The sequence below is a fragment of the Ahaetulla prasina genome, chromosome 2, assembly GCF_028640845.1.
Source record: "Ahaetulla prasina isolate Xishuangbanna chromosome 2, ASM2864084v1, whole genome shotgun sequence".
Classification (NCBI taxonomy): Eukaryota; Metazoa; Chordata; class Lepidosauria; order Squamata; family Colubridae; genus Ahaetulla; species Ahaetulla prasina.
This window is the reverse complement of record NC_080540.1, coordinates 65,700,548-65,721,072: the sequence shown is the minus strand read 5'-3', so window position 1 is coordinate 65,721,072 and position 20,525 is coordinate 65,700,548. Positions and strand designations below refer to the sequence as shown.

The following is a 20,525-nucleotide window of genomic DNA, read 5'->3' as shown; positions in this document are numbered from 1 at the left end:
CCCCCTATTTTTTTTGAAAATGGGTATTTATATATTTAAACTTATGCCCTTGAAAAAAAAATATAACACGCCTATCTCTACTCTCCATGATTTTTTCCAAGATCATGGGAAAAAATATTGTTAAATGTTAAAAGCATTGTTTAAAAAAACACAATAACACCACTTTGGGGAATTGTTCTGCTGATGTCCCTATGAACCCATTTCCCCTTTGGGAGAAGACCAAAATAAAGTAGCAGTTGAGGAGCTCTGCCCTCCCCATACCGCCTGTTATTATCCTACCATCTTCCTTTAATGATGCCCCCTCCACTCACCCTGGTCTTCTTTTTCTTCATTATACTATTGACACAGTGGGTGAAAAAGTCCTTTTGGCTATTACTAGATTACTTTGCAAGTCAAAGTTCCTTTTGTGCTTTAATCTAACTCAAACCCTTTCAAACTTTCTTTAAGCCAATATCAACTAATACTGATCTTTCCACTTCCTAGACATGATCTTTACTACATTAAGTCCAGTTTCTCTAGCCTCCAAAAATGGTTTCCTAAGTGCTCCCTATTTTTCTCCTCATTCAAGTGGTCCATAATGTATTTCTTAGTTCTCAACTCTTCTTCGGTCTCTTTAATCTGAAAATATCTGCCCGCTATCTCTTGCCTAATATTTCTTAGTGTATTGAAACTAGTTTTCCAGAAACCCATTCTGTAATATTGTGCTCTTATTTATCTTTCTGAAGTATCTTGATCCCTAAAATGAAATAGTCCCCTCTTCTCATGGTTCCCACTCAGTGGTGGGATTCAGCCAGTTCGCACCACCTCGGGAGAACCGGTTGTTAACTTTCTGAGCAATTTGGCAAACTGATTGTTGGAAGAAATCGTTAGGGCAGAGAACCGGTTGTTAAATTACTTGAATCCCATCACTGTTCCCACTGCTTCCATTTCTTCAGCCAGCATTTCCCTTTTGGTGCTTGATCTCTTTGACTCTTCTTCAACCTTCTAGAAAATGATTAATAACACCAGTGTGGAATTCTGGGCACCCTGCAGTTTAGTTGATTTAATTTTCCAACAGATGCCCAAGCATTTAAGAGTCTTGCACTGTTACTACATCTCACTCCCTTTAGTAAGCCTCTTACTTTTCTACATCCCAAGTCTATAATCTTATTTACACATCATGCCAAGCTATGGTTTACTGAATAAATTACAGCTGGATGGGTTTACACTGAGCCAAACCAAACTAATTTATTTTAGTGTAATGCAAAGTATGATTTCAGCTAATGTCTAATACTGGAATCAGTAATACTAATAACATTCTGTAGATAGCCAGGCAGGCAGACAGATAATATACAGTAATTCTAGAAAGTGATTCATTTATTATTTGTCAACAGCCATTTGTTGCTTTGCTTAAGTACAGGGTTTTTACCCTAACCCAAACCCAAAGGACTCCAGGCAGCACACAACAGCAACAAAAAGAAAGCAAAAATCATAATAATAAGTAAATCAGAACCATGTCAAAAACAAAAAGTAAGAAAAAGTGAAGTTGTATCTCACAAGATCGATTTTACTACAGCCTTTTGCTAGCATATTAAAAAAAAACCCCATCCAATGTGATTCATCTGAAACCCAATTATGGAACCCCTGACAGAGTCTTGGTGCTGGATAACAAAGTTTGCAACACTATAGGTTGCACCAAAACCTTATCTGTGAACAGAAAAAGTTAAAAAGTGTTAGGGGGAGAAAAATCCACAAATACAGAAATGTCACAAAGCGTTTGAAAAATCTGTTTAGATACTAAACTTTAAGAATTGTATGTATCACTACTTTGATCGTCAAGGTTTCCATAAATTATATTTCAGAACCAATTATATTTGTCTATAGTTCAGTTGCCAACACTGAAGAAAAGCATCTCTAGATTCCACCAAAAGCAGAGAGAGAAAGCAGAGATGAATACTTGGAGAATGACTCATTCCTTGGAAGTAGCCTGCTGCCCCCTCAATGTCACTGATTAGTCAATGCCTCACATATGGTAGAATGGAAAAGAAGAAGAATGAAGCTACTCACTTGAGGCCACCCACTTTATTTTTCCTCATCCCAATTGTTAGAAGGCCATTTTCAAATAAGTTAAGATTTACTAACTTATGTGGTTCTTTAAAGACAATGTATCAGAATATAATGTGGCAAAATTATGTTATCACGATTCAGAACCCTATCCTAAAGCCTTAGGCATTTTGTACTTTTTCTGCTGTCCATCTTTAGCTATCCCTGGGCCATTTAACAATAAAATGATGAAGACAAGTTATATAAATATCACTAGGAAGATATACAGATAGTCCTTGACTAACCACAGTTTGTTTAGTGACCATTACAGCGGCACTGAAAAAATGACTTATGACCCATTTTTCACATGGCTATTGTAGCATCCCCATGGTCATGTGATCAAAATGCAGATGCTTGGATTTATATTTATGACGGTTGCAATGTCCTGGCGTCATGATTTGTGACCTTCTGACAAGCAAAGTCAATGGGGAAGCCAGATTCATTTAACAAACGTTAACAAATACTAACTGTTAACTTAACATCTGCAATGATTCACTTAACAGCTGTGGCAAGCAAGATCATAAAATGGGGCAAAACTCACTTAACAAATGACTCACTTAGCAACAGAAATTTTGGGCTCAACTGTTGTCGTAAGTCAAAGACTACCTGTATGCAGGGATGGCTAAGGTGTTTTAAAATAAAAATAAAAACTTCAGTCTTAAGCTTCAGTCTCAGTGAAATGGGTGCATTCTAAGATACAGTTATCCACACATAAACAAAATAATAATTTTATAATATGTAGCAAAAACTATTTCAATTTTCATTTACCTATAATGAGGACACTGTGGTTTCATATTAATTATTGATTTGTTTGATAAAGTGTATTGTATTTTAAGTACTTTCGATGTGGCTTACATTTAACATTAGATAGCAATCAACAGAGTTAAAATATACAACTTAAACTAAAATCCCAGGAAATAAAATGCTTTTTTAAAAAACTCAATCAGCAGCCACATCATATAAGATCAAAGTTTACAGCATCAATGTAACTGCCTATTGCATTGGAACACATATTTTTTCCCCCTAGCTTTAACACTCCAAGAGCAGAATGCTTCCAGAGCTAGCCTTGGAAAAGTTGCTTCCACCAGCTGATCCAGAATGTTCTGTGGGAAACAAAGTTCTCTATCCAAGTGATCAAAAACACACAATACATTATCCTAACACCTAAAACTCAAAGATGATTGTAGGCAAATGAAGCTTTTGGACAGTAATCCAAGACTGCTACTACTGTTTTCTCCAGATCCCATCCCCCTCATATCTGACAGTGGAGATAACCCAAACTAGAATTTCAACCGAAGTTCTGGTTCCCAGAGCCACCATTTAGCCAGAGACTTGTGTCTTTTTTTAAAAAAAAGCATATTCAAACAACAGTCCAGTCCAAGAAAGATTCCTGTTACATGAACTGATAGTTTTGAATCAATTAAACAGTTAATTTAAATAATTAATAGCAAGCAAAGGATTTTTCTTCTCACGGTCGACGTAATCCATGTAGGTAGAAAAGATCAATTATAAATATAATTTAAACAGATAGAGTTTTCAGTACTTGAAACATTAAACATTAACAGTTTCTGAAACTGGGGCCCAATACAATAGTTTATTTTGCACATTATTTAAAAAAAAACAATCCAGAATATCACCAATTCTGTATCATCTAAAGAATTTAATCATAAAAATTGCACCCATTTGCCTCCGAGCCAATCTAAAAGGAACTCAAGATAGCAGATAGTCTTATTTCAAGTTTGCGGGGAGCTGTACTGACATCACAATACACATCAAAGAACCATGCAAAACAGATAACCTCTTTTGAAGTAGAGATTTTAAGGCCTGATCCCCTCCCCATGACAGAAAGTAATTAACTTCTGCAAACCACCACTGTCTTCAAATTAAAGTTGACTTTGCAAAACCTCAACTATCCCTGATTTACAATAGTACTGCTAACTTAAACAGCACTATTTATGGAAGACTAAAGGCAGGGTTATGCATATTTTTCTAAAGACTACTTTCCTGAACATCCATATTTCCAAGTCCATTCTAAAATACTTTCTATGTCATCCATGAAACTTTTTCATTTTCACTAATGACTGATTAGGATAGGCAAAGGATTCCAGATACTATGGAGGAAAGCTTTGAAGCTAACCAAACCAGATAGCACCTCAAATATGGCCCTTCCTAAAATGTGGAAGGACAGACATGGATAGACTAGAACAGGCCCAAGGGAAAGCAATCAAGATAATAAAAGATCTACAAGGAAAAAAGGACAAACACTGAAGATTCATGATGTGTTCAGCCTGGAGGAAAAAAAATATCACAGGGAAACTTAATAGTTGTCTCCTTGTATCTTAAAGACTCTATAATTAAGAAGATAGTTTTAAATTGTTAGAGTTGTTTCAATCAGTTTAAATTACAAGGAAGTAGGTTTTGGTTAGACATCAAAATATACTTGTGAACAGTAAGAGATATTCAACAATAACAATGATTTTCTTGGGAGGCAGGGAACTCTTATTTGCTAAAGGTGTCAGGCAGAAGGAACCAGAATGGCAGCCTAGGGGGAACAGAGTTACTTCTTTATTGTTGCTAGCCTATTTACAAGAATCTCACCAGACTGACTGCATTCTCTTGGGAACAGCTAGATAAGGGCCCTAAGGAGTTGGGGGCAGAGGCCAGGTCCTCATTGCTTCCTGCCTCCCAAGGACTCTAAGCTTGCCTGCCTCTTCACTCCTCCCACAGCTATAGAGATTCTACAACCGGATGCTACAGGAGATTCCTACTTGGGCAAGTAATTGAACTAGATGATCTCCAAGGGAACCTTGAACCCTTACAAGGAAGAAAACGGCATACTGTACTACGTAAGATGCAGGGAACTTTGCACACATGGGAGGGAAATTAAATTTAATTTTTTTTCTAATGTAAAGACTAAAGCTTCCTGAAATTGCAGAGAACTACAAAATGCCAACAAACTCTCAGATACCTTCAGAAGAATCATCTTCAGATTCCCTGCAAAGGAGACATTGGCAGATCTGGATGTCATTCAGTTATCCTTGTTTCAGTGGCTAACTTATACCGACGTAAAGGTAAAACAGACATCTAATATTTGTCTGTCTGCTTCAGCTAAGAATGTTGACAAGGAACAACAATGTTAAAGAAGGCAAATCTGATAAACATGCAAGCTGCAGCTATATTGTTATTAGAGGAAATAACTTACACATTTTCTCAGTGTTGCCTGATAAGCCATTGAAAAGAATTTTGTTTCACAGATTCAACTTCCACTACTAATTGAGCAAATAATCCCAAAATTAAAGCAAAGAGAAAACCAATAGAAAGCCATAAATGTTGCTAATTTCAAAGCCGAATAACCTGCAAAGACTACAAATAGATCAGTAGGAAAATTGATAAGAACTATTTTACTTTTAATCTGCTTGCCTAGACTAGAGCAATAGAACAAAGAGCATGCTTGCACAATCAATACATTGGTTTCCTTTGTCAATCCAGCCTCCCAATGGCACCCAACACATCATGTTCTCCAGTCAATCCAGACTTCAATTCCAACTCTTCCCAGCCATGGGCCACCAACTGGGGAAGCCTGCTCTCAACAGAACTGCTTAGATGTAGTAGCATGCAATAGCTGGGTTCCTACAGTTCTAATTCATTCTGTTGGGAGCAATTTTTCACCGACTGAAACAAGGAAAATTATGCTATTTAAGAAAATAGCATAATTCTTCAGTACATCAGTCATTAAAAATGAGCTGGAGCAGTAAGATCAGTAACAAGTCACATTGCCTCTGCTTTATCTCCTGCACTGGATTACCTTTGATTTGGGAACATGGTGATCACTTTCGGGAAGAGAGTGATCTCTTCAACTTGGGGAATGTTTCAAATGTACATCTAACTAGGTAGTGTGGCCTTTTCACTGCGTGAGTTGGGAACGATGAAATGCATGAATCAAAAGTCTTTGGCCTTGGTGGCCTGATTTATCATTCATTTTCTGATCGGCATGACTAAGTTCATTTTCTTCTCTCGACTTTGGCCTCTTTTTAAAATACATCCACCCAATCTTCTGGTGACCATGTTGCAAGTCAAATTGCAATTCTGTGAGGCTGCTTGGACTATGATTCTCAGTCTAATTTAATATCTACTGTCTATGTTAACAGCCACAGTTCCCCTTTTTATCCATTATTATCAGTTTCTTCTCTGCATTTTACATTAATGGATTTACCAATGGAGATACATTGCATCTGCAGTTTTTCATAGGGTTATAGGTTCTTGTGATGAAGGTTTAGATCCAGAGATGCTTTCGGTGGGCTAACAGCTAATCTTGACATCTCATTTTTTCCCCAGTCTCATTCCATTCTACTTGAATTTTATTAATTATGGCCATGAGGCTATATTCTATAGTTCAAAGGGTAGTTGTATATTTTTTTCAATAGCACCTTTTCTTCGTTTATTATTGATTTATTGATTGATTGATTGATTGATTGATTGATTGATTGATTGAATTTATATACCGCCCTTCTCCCGAAGGACTCAGGGCAGTTTACAGCCAGATAAAAACACAATTGCACAAAAATTAAAACAATTTTAAAAATCTGATTCAATTAGGCCGAAACAAAATTTTAAAACTATAATAAAACCATAATAAGCCCCTATTAAAATTACTTTAAGCCAGCCCTGCGTGGGAAAACAAAAAAGTCTTCAGCTCGCGGCGGAAGGTCCGGAGGTCAGGGAGTTGTCGTATCCCTGGAGGCAGCTCATTCCAGAGGGCAGGTGCCCCCACAGAGAAGGCCCTCCCCCTGGGGGTTGCCAGTCGACATTGTTTGACTGACGGCACCCTGAGGAGGCCCTCCCTATGGGAGTGCACAGGTCGATGGAAGGCTATTGATGGCAGCAGGTGGTCCCGTAAATAACCCGGTCCTATGCCATGGAGCGCTTTAAAGGTGATAACCAACACCTTGAATTATACTCGGAAGACCACCGGAAGCCAGTGCAGCTTGCGCATGAGAGGTGTTATATGGGAGCCTCAAGTTGCTCCCTCTATTACCCGCGCAGCCGCATTCTGGACCAGCTGGAGCCTCCGGGTGCTCTTCAAGGGGAGCCCCATGTAGAGAGCGTTACAGTAGTCCAGGCGGGAAGTGACGAGGGTGTGAGTGACCGTGCATAAGGAATCCCGGTCTAGGAAGGGACGCAACTGACGTATCAGGCGAACCTGATAAAAAGCTCCCCTGGCGACGGTCATCATATGCTCTTCTAAGGACAACCGTACATCCAGGAGGACTCCTAAGTTGCGGACCCTCTCCATAGGGGCCAATGACTCGCCCCCAACAGTCAGTGATGGAATCAGCTGGCTGTACTGGGATGCCGGCATCCACAGCCACTCAGTCTTGGAAGGGTTGAGTCGAAGCCTGTTCTTCCCCATCCAGACCCACACGGCCTCCAGACACCGGGACATCACTTCAACAACTTCGTTGGGGTGGTTAGGGGTGGAAATGTACAGCTGAGTATCATCAGCATACAGATGGCATTGCACCCCAAAACCACGAATGATCTCACTCAGCGGCTTCATATAAATGTTGAACAGAAGAGGCGAGAGAACCGACCCCTGTGGCACCCCACACATGAGGAGCCTCGCGGGCGATCTCTGCCCTCCTGCCAACACCATCTGCGACCGGTCAGAAAGATAGGAGGAGAACCACCGAAGAACAGTGCCCCCCACTCCTAAACCCCACAGCCGTTGCAGCAAGATACCATGGTCGATGGTATCAAAAGCAGCTGAGAGATCTAATAGGACCAGGGCAGAGGAACAACCCTGTCCCGAAACCTCCAGAGATCATCCACCAACGCGACCAAAGTCGTCTCCGTGCTGTACCCAGGCCTGAAGCCGGACTGGAACGGGTCAAGATAGACAGTTTCATCCAGGTACTGGGGGAGCTGACACGCCACCACACTCTCAACAACCTTTGCCACAAAATGAAGGTTGGAGACAGGACGATAGTTCACTAAAACAGCTGGGTCCAGGGAGGGCTTCTTGAGGAGGGGCCTCACCACTGCCTCTTTCAAGGCGGTAGGGAAGACACCCTCCATCAAAGCATTGACAATTCCCTGTAGCCAGCCTCGTGTAACCTCCTGTGTGGCCAGTACCAACCAGGAGGGACATGGGTCCAATAAACATGTGGTCGCATTCAGCCTCCCCAGTATCCTGTCCATGTCCTTGGGAGCCACAGTATCGAACTCTTCCCAAATAATATCCTCAAGACCTACCTCCGTCATCCCGTTCTAATCTACCCAGTCTGAGTCCAGACCATCCCGGATCTGAGCGATTTTATCGTGCAGATATTGTCCAAAATCCTCAGCACGCCCTTGCAAGGGGTCATCTCACGCCTCCTGATGAAAGAGGGAGCTGGTCACCCTAAACAAGGCAGCTATCTGCCAATGCAATAAGAGTGGAAAAATACTCATGTTTTGCCGCTCTTATCGCCACTAGATAGGTCTGAATATAAGACCTTACTAGTGTTCAATCGGATTCAGAACGGCTGGCCCTCCATCCACTCTCTAGGCATCTTTTCCGGCGCTTCATCTCTCTCAGCTCCTCAGAATACCAAGGAGCCAGTCGAGATCGGCGTCAGGTCAGAGGCCGCAAAGGCACGACGCGGTCCAAAGCCCCCACCGCCGCCTTTTCCCAGGCGATGACTAGTTCTTCAGCCGAGCCGTGAGCTAGATCCTCAGGAGATGGCCCAAGCTCCGTCAGAAACCTCTCCAGGTCCATCAGGCACCTGGGACGGAACCAACGAATCAGCCCCGTCTCCCTGCAGTGTTGGATGGCGGTTCGGAAGTCGAGTCGAAGGAACGAATGATCAGACCATGACAGGGGTTTGATAACTAAGTCCCCTAATTCTAGATCATTCAACCACTGTCCAGAGACAAAAATCAAATCCAGAGTGTTTCCCCCGATGTGAGTGGGACCATTAACTAACTGGGTCAGGTCCAAGGCCGTCATGGAAGACATGAACTCCCGGGCCGCCGCTGATGCTTCACCGACCGACGGCAGGTTGAAATCCCCCATAACCATAAGTCTGAGGGTATCAACTGCCATCCCGGCTATCACATCCAACAGCTTGGGCAGGGCTGCTGTCACGCAGCAAGGAGCCAGGTACGTAATCAGCAAGCCCACCTGCATCCCCTGACCCCACTTCACAGAGAGATTCACAGCCGGTTATCTGTGGTACAGTGACCTCCCTCGGATCCAGACCTTTGTTAATAATAACCGCCACCCCGCCACCCCTACCTTGGGCCCTCGGCTGATGAAATGCTCAGAAGCCCAGTGGGCACATTTCCAGAAGGGGCACCCCCCCTTCCGTGCCCAACCAGGTCTCCGAAATGCCAATCAGGTCCGCACCCCCCTCTTGTATAAGATCGAAAATAAGGGGGGCTTTAATTGTTAATTTTGCTAACTTCTAGAATTTGCTTTATATTTTTTTAAAATATTCTTGTGCATCTGTTGTTGTTTTTTCTTCCAGTAAAATCCATAATTACCCATGTGGGAAGCATAAGCTGACCTTCGGACATTCCGTCGCGAACTAAAGACACATCTTTTTATTCGCGCGGGGCTGGCTTGAACCAAATTTTAACTTTAAATTAAATTATTAATTTTAAATTTTAAAATTTTAAATGGGGTTTTAGTTATGGTAAATTTTTAACTTTTCAGGCTAATTTAAATAGGTTTTTAAAATGGTATTTTAAATTGTACATTGTTGTTGGTTTTACTTTGCCTGTACACCGCCCTGAGTCCTTCGGGAGAAGGGCGGTATAAAATCAAATAAATAAATAAATAAATAAATAAATAAAAGCTTCTAATAACCTCTTTGGTCCACAACTCTGGTTCATTTGAAACAAGAATCACCTTTCTTGTGGATGTACAATGCTAAGCACACTTATTATCACAACTAAAATGGATCATAGCCACTGCCATAGAAAGGTATTGGATTAGGAGTTGAAACTAGGAATGTAGAGTCTATCTTCACCATGGAAGCACAACTAGGCCAGTCAGACTCTCTTAGTCCAGGCTATCACACATTTTGGGTAGGCTAATGTTTGAGTCCCTGTTAGGGTTCTCGCTCAATTAAAGGACCCTGACTAGATGAGTCATGCCGATTTATGGTTATTTTTGTCTATTACTATTTATAAGAAGAGAACATAAATATAATCTTGCGGAGAGCATAAAACCTTGACATAAGTTTTGCTATAGTTTTTAACCAGTATAGTATTAATGATGTGACATGTTCATTTGTGTTTATGTATATCTTGTTGGGTGCATTAATGTTCAACATTTATATGCAGCATTTAACATGTGATATTTAATTCCTAATCTGACATTTCTAGCCAAAATCATCTGATAAACAACTGGGAAAACTTACTTAGATTAGTTCATACAGAAGTCGATACATCCAAGGAACATCAAACTGAGGAAACCATATTATAAAACAGGATATGGATAAAAGCAAATTGGAACTCTTGTTGTCTGCTTTTCATTGTAATGTACTGAGCTATCAAGAAAATGTTGTCAGTTATGTCCATTTTGAATTTGTTTTAATACCCTTATTTCAATGTTAAAATAAGTTGAAATCTTCACTTCTTCAAGATTAGCTACGTCTACAGAAGATGCAAATTTGTTATTCTACTGTCCTATTCAAATTTAAATTTCAATGTGGACAGATGCCACAAAAATATCCAATTCCATAGGTACCCATTTTCAATTCAATTCATTACTGTACACAGAGCTCAACTCTTACCGTATAACCTCATGAGACCTAGTGAATTATTATTTGCTCTTTGTATCACGTAACAGTATATGCCATGTTATGAAGAATCTAAACACTAATTCCAAGACAACTCAAATAATAAAACTGTAAATAAAACATTTTTACACTATGACCTAAATAACTCTAGTTGTAGAATATCAGTTTATAATGTTCACATTCTTTTAGTACAAACTGAAAATACAGCACAAAGTTACAAGCCGCAGCTCACATGGTTTCAAGATGTCTTACATTACTGTATAAGCATACACTATATAAATAAAATCAGATGAACTACTTCTAACTAAACATGCACAGAGGAGGACAGAAAATGTTCCCAGCAAGTTTACAAAACAAAGTCTGTATTTATTTTTTTAAAAGCTACCACATCATAAATCCATTTTTTTTCTGCTGATTGCTCAGTATACATCTGTTAAAGATTAGGCCAAGCCTCCACAACTTCATAAAAGTCCCAGAACTATAATTTTCCATAGCCTATCCTTAGCCACTCCTTTCAATGAATATCAACTTAAAACGAACAGAATTTTGTTACTTATACAAACTGAGAAAAAAATATAGATTTTATTTAGGCTTTATATCCTACATAAAGAGATTTATAAGAGGACAACACAATAAAAGCTAACTTAAATCACCTTACAATAAAAAAAACAGCAAAATGTTTACACCAGTGGTTCCCAACCAGTGTGCCGCGGCACTAAGGGGTGCCGTGAGATCTTTTGAGGGTGCCGGGAACTTTTGAGCTACGGAGATTTTAAATATCTATTTCCTTATAAGGGTGCCGGGAACTTTTGAAAGGCTTTCCAAGGGTGCCTCAAACAAGAAAAGGTTGTGCCTCAAACAAGAAAAGGTTGGGAACCACTGGTTTACACATTACACAGAAAAATTTAAATGTTTATTTAAAAAGGAATAGAAAAGCAAAGTAACTGGCAATCTAAAATACAGGTTGACCCTACTATCATACAAATTGCTGGTGAACACCCATATCGCTTAACAACTGTTGTCTCCAAGAAACAAACAAGGGATCAGCCAAGCACACTTTAGCAGAAAATTTTGTAAATGGGAAGTTGCCACTAAGATGCTTTGCCAAGCCACACTACTCTATGAGTTGAATCTTTCCAGCTGATCTTAAAGCAAAGGCTAGATTTACTAGGAGAGTTCTGAAATCTGCTCGAAATAAAATTCCCTACACCACCAGGCTTGAAATCTTAGGTCAGAGGTAGTCAACCTTTTTATACCTACTGCCCACTTTTGTATCTCTGTTAGTAGTAACATTTTCTAACCACCCACCGGTTCCACAGTAATGGTGATTTATAAAGTGTATCATCGTCTGCGCATGCCTCTTGCGCATTGTGGATTGGGTTTGGGGGGTGGCGCAATATGAACCAATTGCCATCTCTGCTTGTCTGTTACAGCTGGGTGGTGTGGGGGGAGATGCGCGAGCTATTCTGGGACGAGGTTCTTTTGTTTGCGGTCGCACTATAGCGCCATTTAGTTTCACTTACGTAACGTGAATTAAACTTATATGCGGGCGATACAAATAGTATATTTTTAGAAATTTAAATTGTCATGGGGAATTTTATGAAAACCCAATGAAAATGTTTTTAAATAATGCTATGAATTTTTTTAAAAATTAATTTTTTTTTAAATTAAATTAAAAAAAAGGAAAGTGCTTCAGTATTGGACAAAACCCCTACCGCCCACCATGAAAGCTGGAACGCCCATTAGTGGGCAGTAGAGACCAGGTTGATTACCACTGTCTTAGGTTTAGAAAGCCTCAAACTACGTCATCTACATTTTGACCTATGCTTAGTTCATAAGATTATTTACCAAAATGTTCTACCTATAAATGAATACTCTAATTCCAACCATAATAATACAAGGGCCATCAATAGATTTAAACTCAATATAATTCGCTCTAATCTTACCTGTAGGAAATATGACTTTTGCAATAGAGTAGTAAATGTCTGAAACAATCTACCTGATCCTGTTGTTAGTCTCTCTAATACCCATACCTTTTACCGTAAACTGTCCACTGTGGACCTTTCATGTTTCTTAAGAAGTCCCTAAGGGGGCATGCATAAGTGTACCAGCGTGCCTACCGTCCCTGTCCTACTGTTCCCAATTATATGTAATCATTCTATGTATTTATGGCTATGTTTTGCCTATTTATATCCTTTTGTTTGTGCCAAAAAAATTTATCTGTCCATGTCTGTGTCTACTCTGTTACTTGTTTTCTTGTATTTGTTGACAAATAAAATAAAATAAAATAAAATAAATAAATAGATGATAGTGAGAGAAACACCATTTTAAGCAAAAGAATGTATCCTAAGCTGCTTAGGGCTCTATAAACTAAATACCTTAAACTGGTTCTGGCAGTTCACAAGCAAACTGTGTTATATGGTTCTTTTTAGTCACCTTACTTAAAGATCAAAAAGCTGAGTCTTATGCTACAACGGTTGCAGCTTCTGAAGTCTTCAAGGTATAACCCCACATAAAGAATGCAATCAAGAGATTATTAAGAAGTAGATCCATTCAGCTGAAATCCTACTTGTCACAATAGCCAAAGCTTCTTGCTTCTGGAATAACCGATGCTTCTGGGAAATAATTAGAATCCCAAACCACTGTACACAGCTGTTATTTCAGAGGAAATACTCCTTATCCAATATAAGCCAGTTTCCTAAATCCCAGCCTTGAGAAACATTTATCTGAATATTGTACCAACTTTTATAGAGTCCATTTCAATTTATTGATCTTCAGTCCATCATTACTTTTCAGGAAGTATTAGACAGTGTCAATATACTAATGATATCAGTCGTAGGTATGAATGAAACAATTTCATTGATCTGCCAATACCCCATCTTAATAAGCTATTCTCTCTAGTACAGGTAATCCTCGACTTACAACCATAATTGAGTCCAAAATTTATGTTGTTCAATGAGACATTTGTTAAGTGAGTTATGCCACACTTTACGACCATTCTTATCTCAGTTGTTAAGTGAACCACTGCAGTTGATAAGTTAGTAACTTGGTTGTTAAGTGAATCTGGCTTCCCCATTGACTTTGCTTGTCAGAAAGTCACAAAAGGAAATCACATGACCTTGGGAAATAGCAATGGTCATAAATATGAACCAATTGCCAAGCATCTGAATTTTGATCACGTGATCATGGAGATGCTGCAAAGGTCATAACTGTGAAAAACAATGCAGTCACTTTTTTCAGTGGTTTGTAACTTCGAACAGTCACTAAATGAACTGTTGTAAATTGAGGGCTACCTGTACCTAGTTTAAGAAAAAATATTTACCATTGGAAAGTAGTTATCCAGAATGTCAGGGTTTAAGAAAGGGTTATTCAAAGTAGACCAAATCATCACCTTCTTTAAGGCAGCGAGCATCTCAAGATTTATTAATTTTATTAATTATTGCCTAAATCCAACTAATAAGATCTTTCTTACTAAATTCAACAATTACAAAGGACAAACATCTAGAAGTCCAGCTAGGCAGATCACTGAGAAAACCAGGCAGTGAAGATGCCCTCTTTCATTGTCATGTGCTCCTTTGTTACTCCCTTTACAGGAATTTATTCTCGAATAACCTTCACCTTCCCCACCCTGAGGAAATTTCCAGGCACAACTTCTATTTGTTGCTCCTCTTGTCTGATAAGAACCCAATTAATCCTCTCAAATTGCCTAGTAACCCTCTATTTGGTTTATTTACCTTACTTATAGCTAAAGACTTAGACATCTTGTCTATTTATTTGTATTTTATGTTATTATGGCACTCTTTCTCTTGTATTATTATATTAAACATACTTTACTTCTTGAGTACATAGTTTCATTTTGTGGATGTTATCTTGCTATTCTCTAGTCTTCTGGCTGCGATAAATGATTTGATCTGATGCTCCATTGATAACCTGTAATATACCAGGCACAACTGGGCCCTTTGACTTATGCTCAGTCATAGGAGTAGTGAGATTTGCACTACTTGGACTTTAGCAGTTTACAGTTTGGCTTCCTTGCTTAGAGCAGCTCAGAAAACCAAGGGGATTTCTGGGCCCGTCCTAAATGGAGATGGGTCTCTGCAGCAATATTTGTTAATTCCCTCACCCATTATGATATTACAGCCTCAAAAGGAAATTACCAGCAATTATATCTTGAGGCCGCTCACCAAGCATTTAAGAATCTATTAAAGTCTGTTCTCTGAGGAAGGTTTCTCTGGTTTCCCATCTGGGGAGACATGCTTACTCACACCCAGCTCAAATCCTATTGCATGTCTGCTCACACTGTTTTTCCTCTCAATAACATATTTCAATTCTGATAGACATTACAGGAAGGGGCCACAAGTTCTGGGAGGGAAATTAAATCCTCACCTTCTCCACTGACTGTGATAATACCAGCTCCTTCTCAGAAAGGCCACACATTTGCACTTCTGCTGACAGTGCAGATGTTAACGTTAAAACATGGCGTAGATATGAGGGAGAGGAAGAAAAAGCCATTAGTGATACGTATCTGGCAACCATATGCCCTCCAGGAATTTTTCCCATTACTTCACAACAGTATTTCTGGACATACCAATGCACACATACATTTAATAAGAACTCAGGGAAAAACCACTTTGCTTTAGTTAATGGTGCCCTGCTGAAAAAAATGTTTAAAAGTGAGTAATATTAAATACTTTATTCTAAAAAAAGAAGTCATTATTAAACTGTGCCAGTACAGAGTCTTTTGCTCTTTAATTACATTAAATTAACTTTTACTGTTCCCTTTTAATTTGGGCCTATGCTAATGCCCCTGTTGCTGGCAAATTATTAGTTGTTCTGCAACAATAGAGGTAGGATTGCTCTTCACCTCCCTCCAATGTTCCCTCTAAGCATTTGTGATAATTACCATTTTTCAAGCCAAAACAACGCTCTCCATTTCTAATCCATAATTCACTACAACTGATATACAAAGGAAGGAGCCAGCATTGATGCAACTTGCTAGGTTACACTCTCACTGCCTTCTGTTACAGCTCTTTTCCTTCTCCTATCTACCTGAGGGCTGGACAAGGCAGAACCACACAAAGAAATGTTTATTCTTTCCCCCCATTTAACTATACTGTCCCCAAAAGGCATGGGGGAAACTACATGTCAGGGCCCCAAAGTCAAAACTGATGTTCTAGGATAGAAAATCCAAAAAAAACAGAAATAAATCAAATATATAGAAAATTACCTAAACGAAGAATGACAAGTGTAAATTTCTGTTCTATCATTTCTGTAAGGTTATGAAAATATAGAAGAATTCAAGAAAACTGAAAAAGGATTTTCACCATTCCACAAATGGTGAAACCAAAGGATATTTTGCACATGTGAATTCAAACCTTTGTTAACATTTTAACAAAAATTGAATTCTTTGGAAACACCCTTGCACAGGGCTGAATTGTACATATTAAAGTCAAGGTTTGAACCATCAAGGAAGTAAAATTTCTAAGAGGTGAAGAATTTTCAGATCAATGGCTTTTGTTTTTTCACTATCCAATTATCAATTCTGAACAGAGAACATTTCTCTAATGAACCCTTAAAAATGATCTGTTTCAAAATTGATATATATATGTATGTATGTATGTATGTATGTATGTATGTATGTATGTATGTATGTATGTATTTGCGTGCACTTAAGTGGCGGGAAATGCTGGCCAGAAAATCTAAGTTCCCCAAATTGTCCAGTCAAGAACATGTCAAACATCAAAACAAACAGAAGGCCCATGAACCCCTGGCAGTTCTAGAGAGCCAGATCGAGAAAGAAATCTTGTGCTCCTTAAATAGCAACGGAAATGCCAATAGGCCTGAGCACTCTACAGCGGAGGGAAGAAAGAGAAGGACCTTTGCTGGTGAGCTCAAGCTCAGGCTTCAAGGATCCTTTAGCAGCCCATTTCCCAGTTCTGCAAGGAGATCGCGCACATGTCACGGGAAGGGGACATTAAGGGGACGTTCAGCTGCCCCTTTAAGGGGACTACACGGCATGACGCCAGAGGAAAGGAGCTGGAGGAAGATCAAGAATCCAGCTCCTAGTGGCTCCTGTGACACTGCATGGAGGGGGGGGAGGGAATATGCCTGGGGTCTGCCGGATATACCAAACGACAACGAAGCCAGCAGCTGCTTTCCGGTGAGGGCTATCTAAAGGGACATCTTAAGCAAAGGGGGGAGGATTTGCAAACCTCACTATATGTACCCACCCCGCTATCCAGACACTCAGCTCATCTGGCCACAGTCCCCATCCCCAGGGCTTTCCCTTGCAAAGGGTCAAACTCAAGAAATCCCTGCGCGAAACCAAAGTCTGACCGCCCCAAGCGTGCGATTTCGCCGAGATTGGCCGCCGAAATTCTCCAAGCGCTCGTCCAGCCTTCCTGCCTGTCCCCCCCCCGCCCCCCACACACGCACCGCCGCTCCCCAACAGCGGGCAACCGGCCTTCCTATGCCTGCCGCCCCTGCTGCAGAAGGAGCCGCTTCTGCCGCCCCCGCGCTCCGCAGACACGAGCCCAGCTGCTGCTGGTGCCGCAAATCCATGCCCGAGGAGTCGCCCTCACCTCCTTCAGCTGCTCCATCTCGGTGCGGATGGTCTCGTACTCCAGCTCCAGCTCCTCGTACTGCTGCTTGAGCTGCTGCTTCTCTTCCAAGACCACCAGCCCATACTCCGCAGCCTGGATCTTCTCCCGGGTGGTTTCGCCCAGCTCCTGGAAGAGCCGCTTGATCTCGGCGCGCAGCCACTCGGGCTCCGACTCCATCACCAGCTTGGCGTATTCTTCCTCTTCCATGGCTAGAGACATCTTTTTGCAGCAGGCGGAGGCGGCCAAGAGGGGGGTTTCCAGACCGGCAAAAAGGAAGGAAATGCGGCAGGCAAAGCAAGCAGAAGGACGGACCCCGCAGCACCCTCCGCCCCTTCAGCACCTTCAGCACCCCGCCAGTCCCTCGGCCACCATGGTCCTCTCCTCTCCAGCGCCACTTGCCCGGCGTGCCATGAACCGGGAAGGCTCCTTGGCTCCTCGATCGCCCGCCGCTTACACCATGATTCCTGCCTCCCCCCCAGTCTCTTACTGCGGCTGCGAAACTCCCTGGGAATGTAAACCGCAGTGAAATCATTCAAAAGGAACGGCCAACCGATTAACCCGCGGCATTATAGGACTTGTAGTCTTGGCTCCTTTGCAGTCAAGCCCGGCTGGGGCCTTTGAAGACTACGATTCCCATAATGCACAGGGAGGCAAGCACAGATGGATTGCAAGCTCCGGCCTCTTTAAGGAATTTTTTGCACAGGAAGAATCAATCTGGCAGCCGGCGCTGTTGTTATCCTCAGTGCAAGTGCGGTTGTGTCAAAGCGCCGTCCGTTTGAATCCTGACCCCTAGCGGCTCTTCCTAGTAGAGTCCGCGTATAGAGACGTGGGGACGAGGAATCGGGTTTACTGCAGGATACCTATGAATTGTCCATTCTTGCACTGGGGGCTGGCACAGCCTGTGATAAGTTTTAAGCTAAGATTCTGCAGATGCTTAAATGGCTGCACGTTTGTTTTTAGTGGCTGGGGATATGGCCGGGGGGGGGGGCGGCGCGAGGGGAGGGAGGGAGAAAAACTCTAAAAATCAATGAAGTCTTTGTTTATATCTAATTGAAAAGATGTTGCTAGTAAAACCAGTCTTAAGTTGCCTTTAAACATTCAGATCAGAGGTGAAACCCAGCAAGTTCTGATAGGTTCTGGAGAACCAGTAGCGGAAATTTTGAGCAGAACCAGAACCAGAAAATACTAGCCCCAGAGTGGGGTGGAAATGGAGATTTTGTAATATCCTTCCCTGAGGAGTGAGGAGGGAATGGGGATTTTGAAGTATCCTTCCCCTGGAATGGGGAAGGAATGGAGATTTTGCAGTATCCTTCCCCTGCCACACCCACAAGTCACACCATGGCCACCAAGCCACGCCCACGGAACCAGTAGTAAAAAAAAATTGGATTTCACCACTGTTTCAGATGTAATTCAACATGCTTGCAGCACTGAGTTCTCCACTATGAAGGTAACAAGGTAACAGTAACAGAGTTGGAAGGGATCTTGGAGGTCATCTAGTCCAACCCCCTGCTCACGCAGGAGACCTAGGGATTCGAACCACCGAACTGCCGGACCTTTCAGTAAAGCACCAGGGTGACTGCAGCTGCCAATCTCAAAATGCTTCTGAAATTACCAATGACTTTGCTTAACCAAATCATTATTTACTATATCCAATTTTCTAGGATCACATGACATACCGGATGATAAAGTAATCACACAACATACAAAGCCATATCAGCCATATGTTAGCCAAGCTGAAACAAACATTTGATAGTTTGTTGATGGTGCAGCCCTTGTGAAAAATCAACATCTGGCATTTTTTAGTTAGAAAAAGAAAATGATCAATCAGAATAGAGCTGGAAGGGACCTTGGAAGTCTTCTAGTCCAGCCTCCTACTCAAGCAGGAGACCTTACACCATTTCAGACAAGTGACTGTCCAGTTTCTTCTTAAAAACCTCCAGTGATAAAGCACCCACAACTTCTGAAGGCAAGCTGTTCCACTGGTTACATCAAATTACGGTATGTATGGCATGGAAAAAATTAAGAAGTTTTTGTCTTATTTCATGAAAACAGTAAAATCTAGAGACACTCAACAAAAGTAAACAGTGGGAGATGTCACGACCAATAAAAGGAATGTCTTCCTCACCTAGTACAAAGTTCAGCAAAGAGTTTGCTTCAGCAGAAGTTTGTAAATATGACAGTTTTAAAGGAATATAAATACTTTGCCAAAGAGAACACCATAAATTTGTCCTGCTGATTGCTTGAAATAGGATATCAACGCCATTGCATATGGGTAGAAAAAAAGGCTAAGCATAATATTGCATTGATGTCCTACTTGTGGACTTCCCAGGAAAGTTTCTTCAGAGGTATTCTTAGGAGGCAGAAACCTGAATATTGCTTTATGTACATTTCCTGGTAAAATATATGAAAAAATCCCATTGGGAGGAAATCCCACTCAGAGTTAGGGTTAGGTCTCCATGAATTCATGGAGCAAAATGGATGTTGCCAAAGGATTTGCAGATGAGAGAAATGCTTAGGAGGACAATGACCTCTTGAAGCTGCCTTATCTACATTTACTGATAAAATACATGGGTAAATCCCATTCGGGGAAAACACCACTTCGGGTTAGCTCTCCATGAATTCAGAGAGCAAAATGGACATCGCTAATGGATTCATAGCTCAGAAAAATGCTTAGGAGGGCAAAGACTTTTCAAGCCTGCCTTATGTCTATTTCCTGACAAAATGCATGGAAAAATCCCATTGGGAGAAAAACCCACTTACGGTTAGGGCTAGGTCTCCATGAATTCAGGAAGCAAAAAGGTCATCGCCAATAGGGCATTGGTATGTATAGAAGGGGGATGACCTTTTGAGCCTACTTTATCTACGTTTCCTGGTAAAATACATGGGAAAATCCAGGGGTGAAATCTAAATTTTTTTGCCACCGGTCCGGTGGGCGTGGCTTGGTGGGCGTGGCTTGGTGTGGGTGTCTGGGTGGGTGGGACCAATATGACGTCAGTCACGTCACTCTTTCTTTCTTCTCTTTCTCTCTCCCTTTCTTTTCTTTCTTCTCTCTCTC

The 20,525-nt window shown here is 41.1% G+C and overlaps 1 protein-coding gene across 2 annotated transcripts in view; it reads right to left on the bottom strand.

Annotated features, from left to right (window-relative positions):
- The window catches only part of BICD2 (BICD cargo adaptor 2), a 101,279-nt gene extending 83,173 nt beyond the window's left edge, over nt 1–18,106 (bottom strand). Inside the window, exon 1 of one of the 2 annotated variants that reach the window (XR_009153843.1) lies at nt 17,450–18,106. Coding sequence is in view for 1 of the 2 variants with exons in the window: in XM_058172880.1 (XP_058028863.1) it covers nt 17,450–17,689 (240 nt within the window). In the remaining variant the exon portion in view is untranslated. The remainder of the gene's footprint in view (nt 1–17,449) is intronic. The other variant, XM_058172880.1, reaches the window with a different exon arrangement.
- Nucleotides 18,107–20,525: the final 2,419 nt, after the last annotated feature.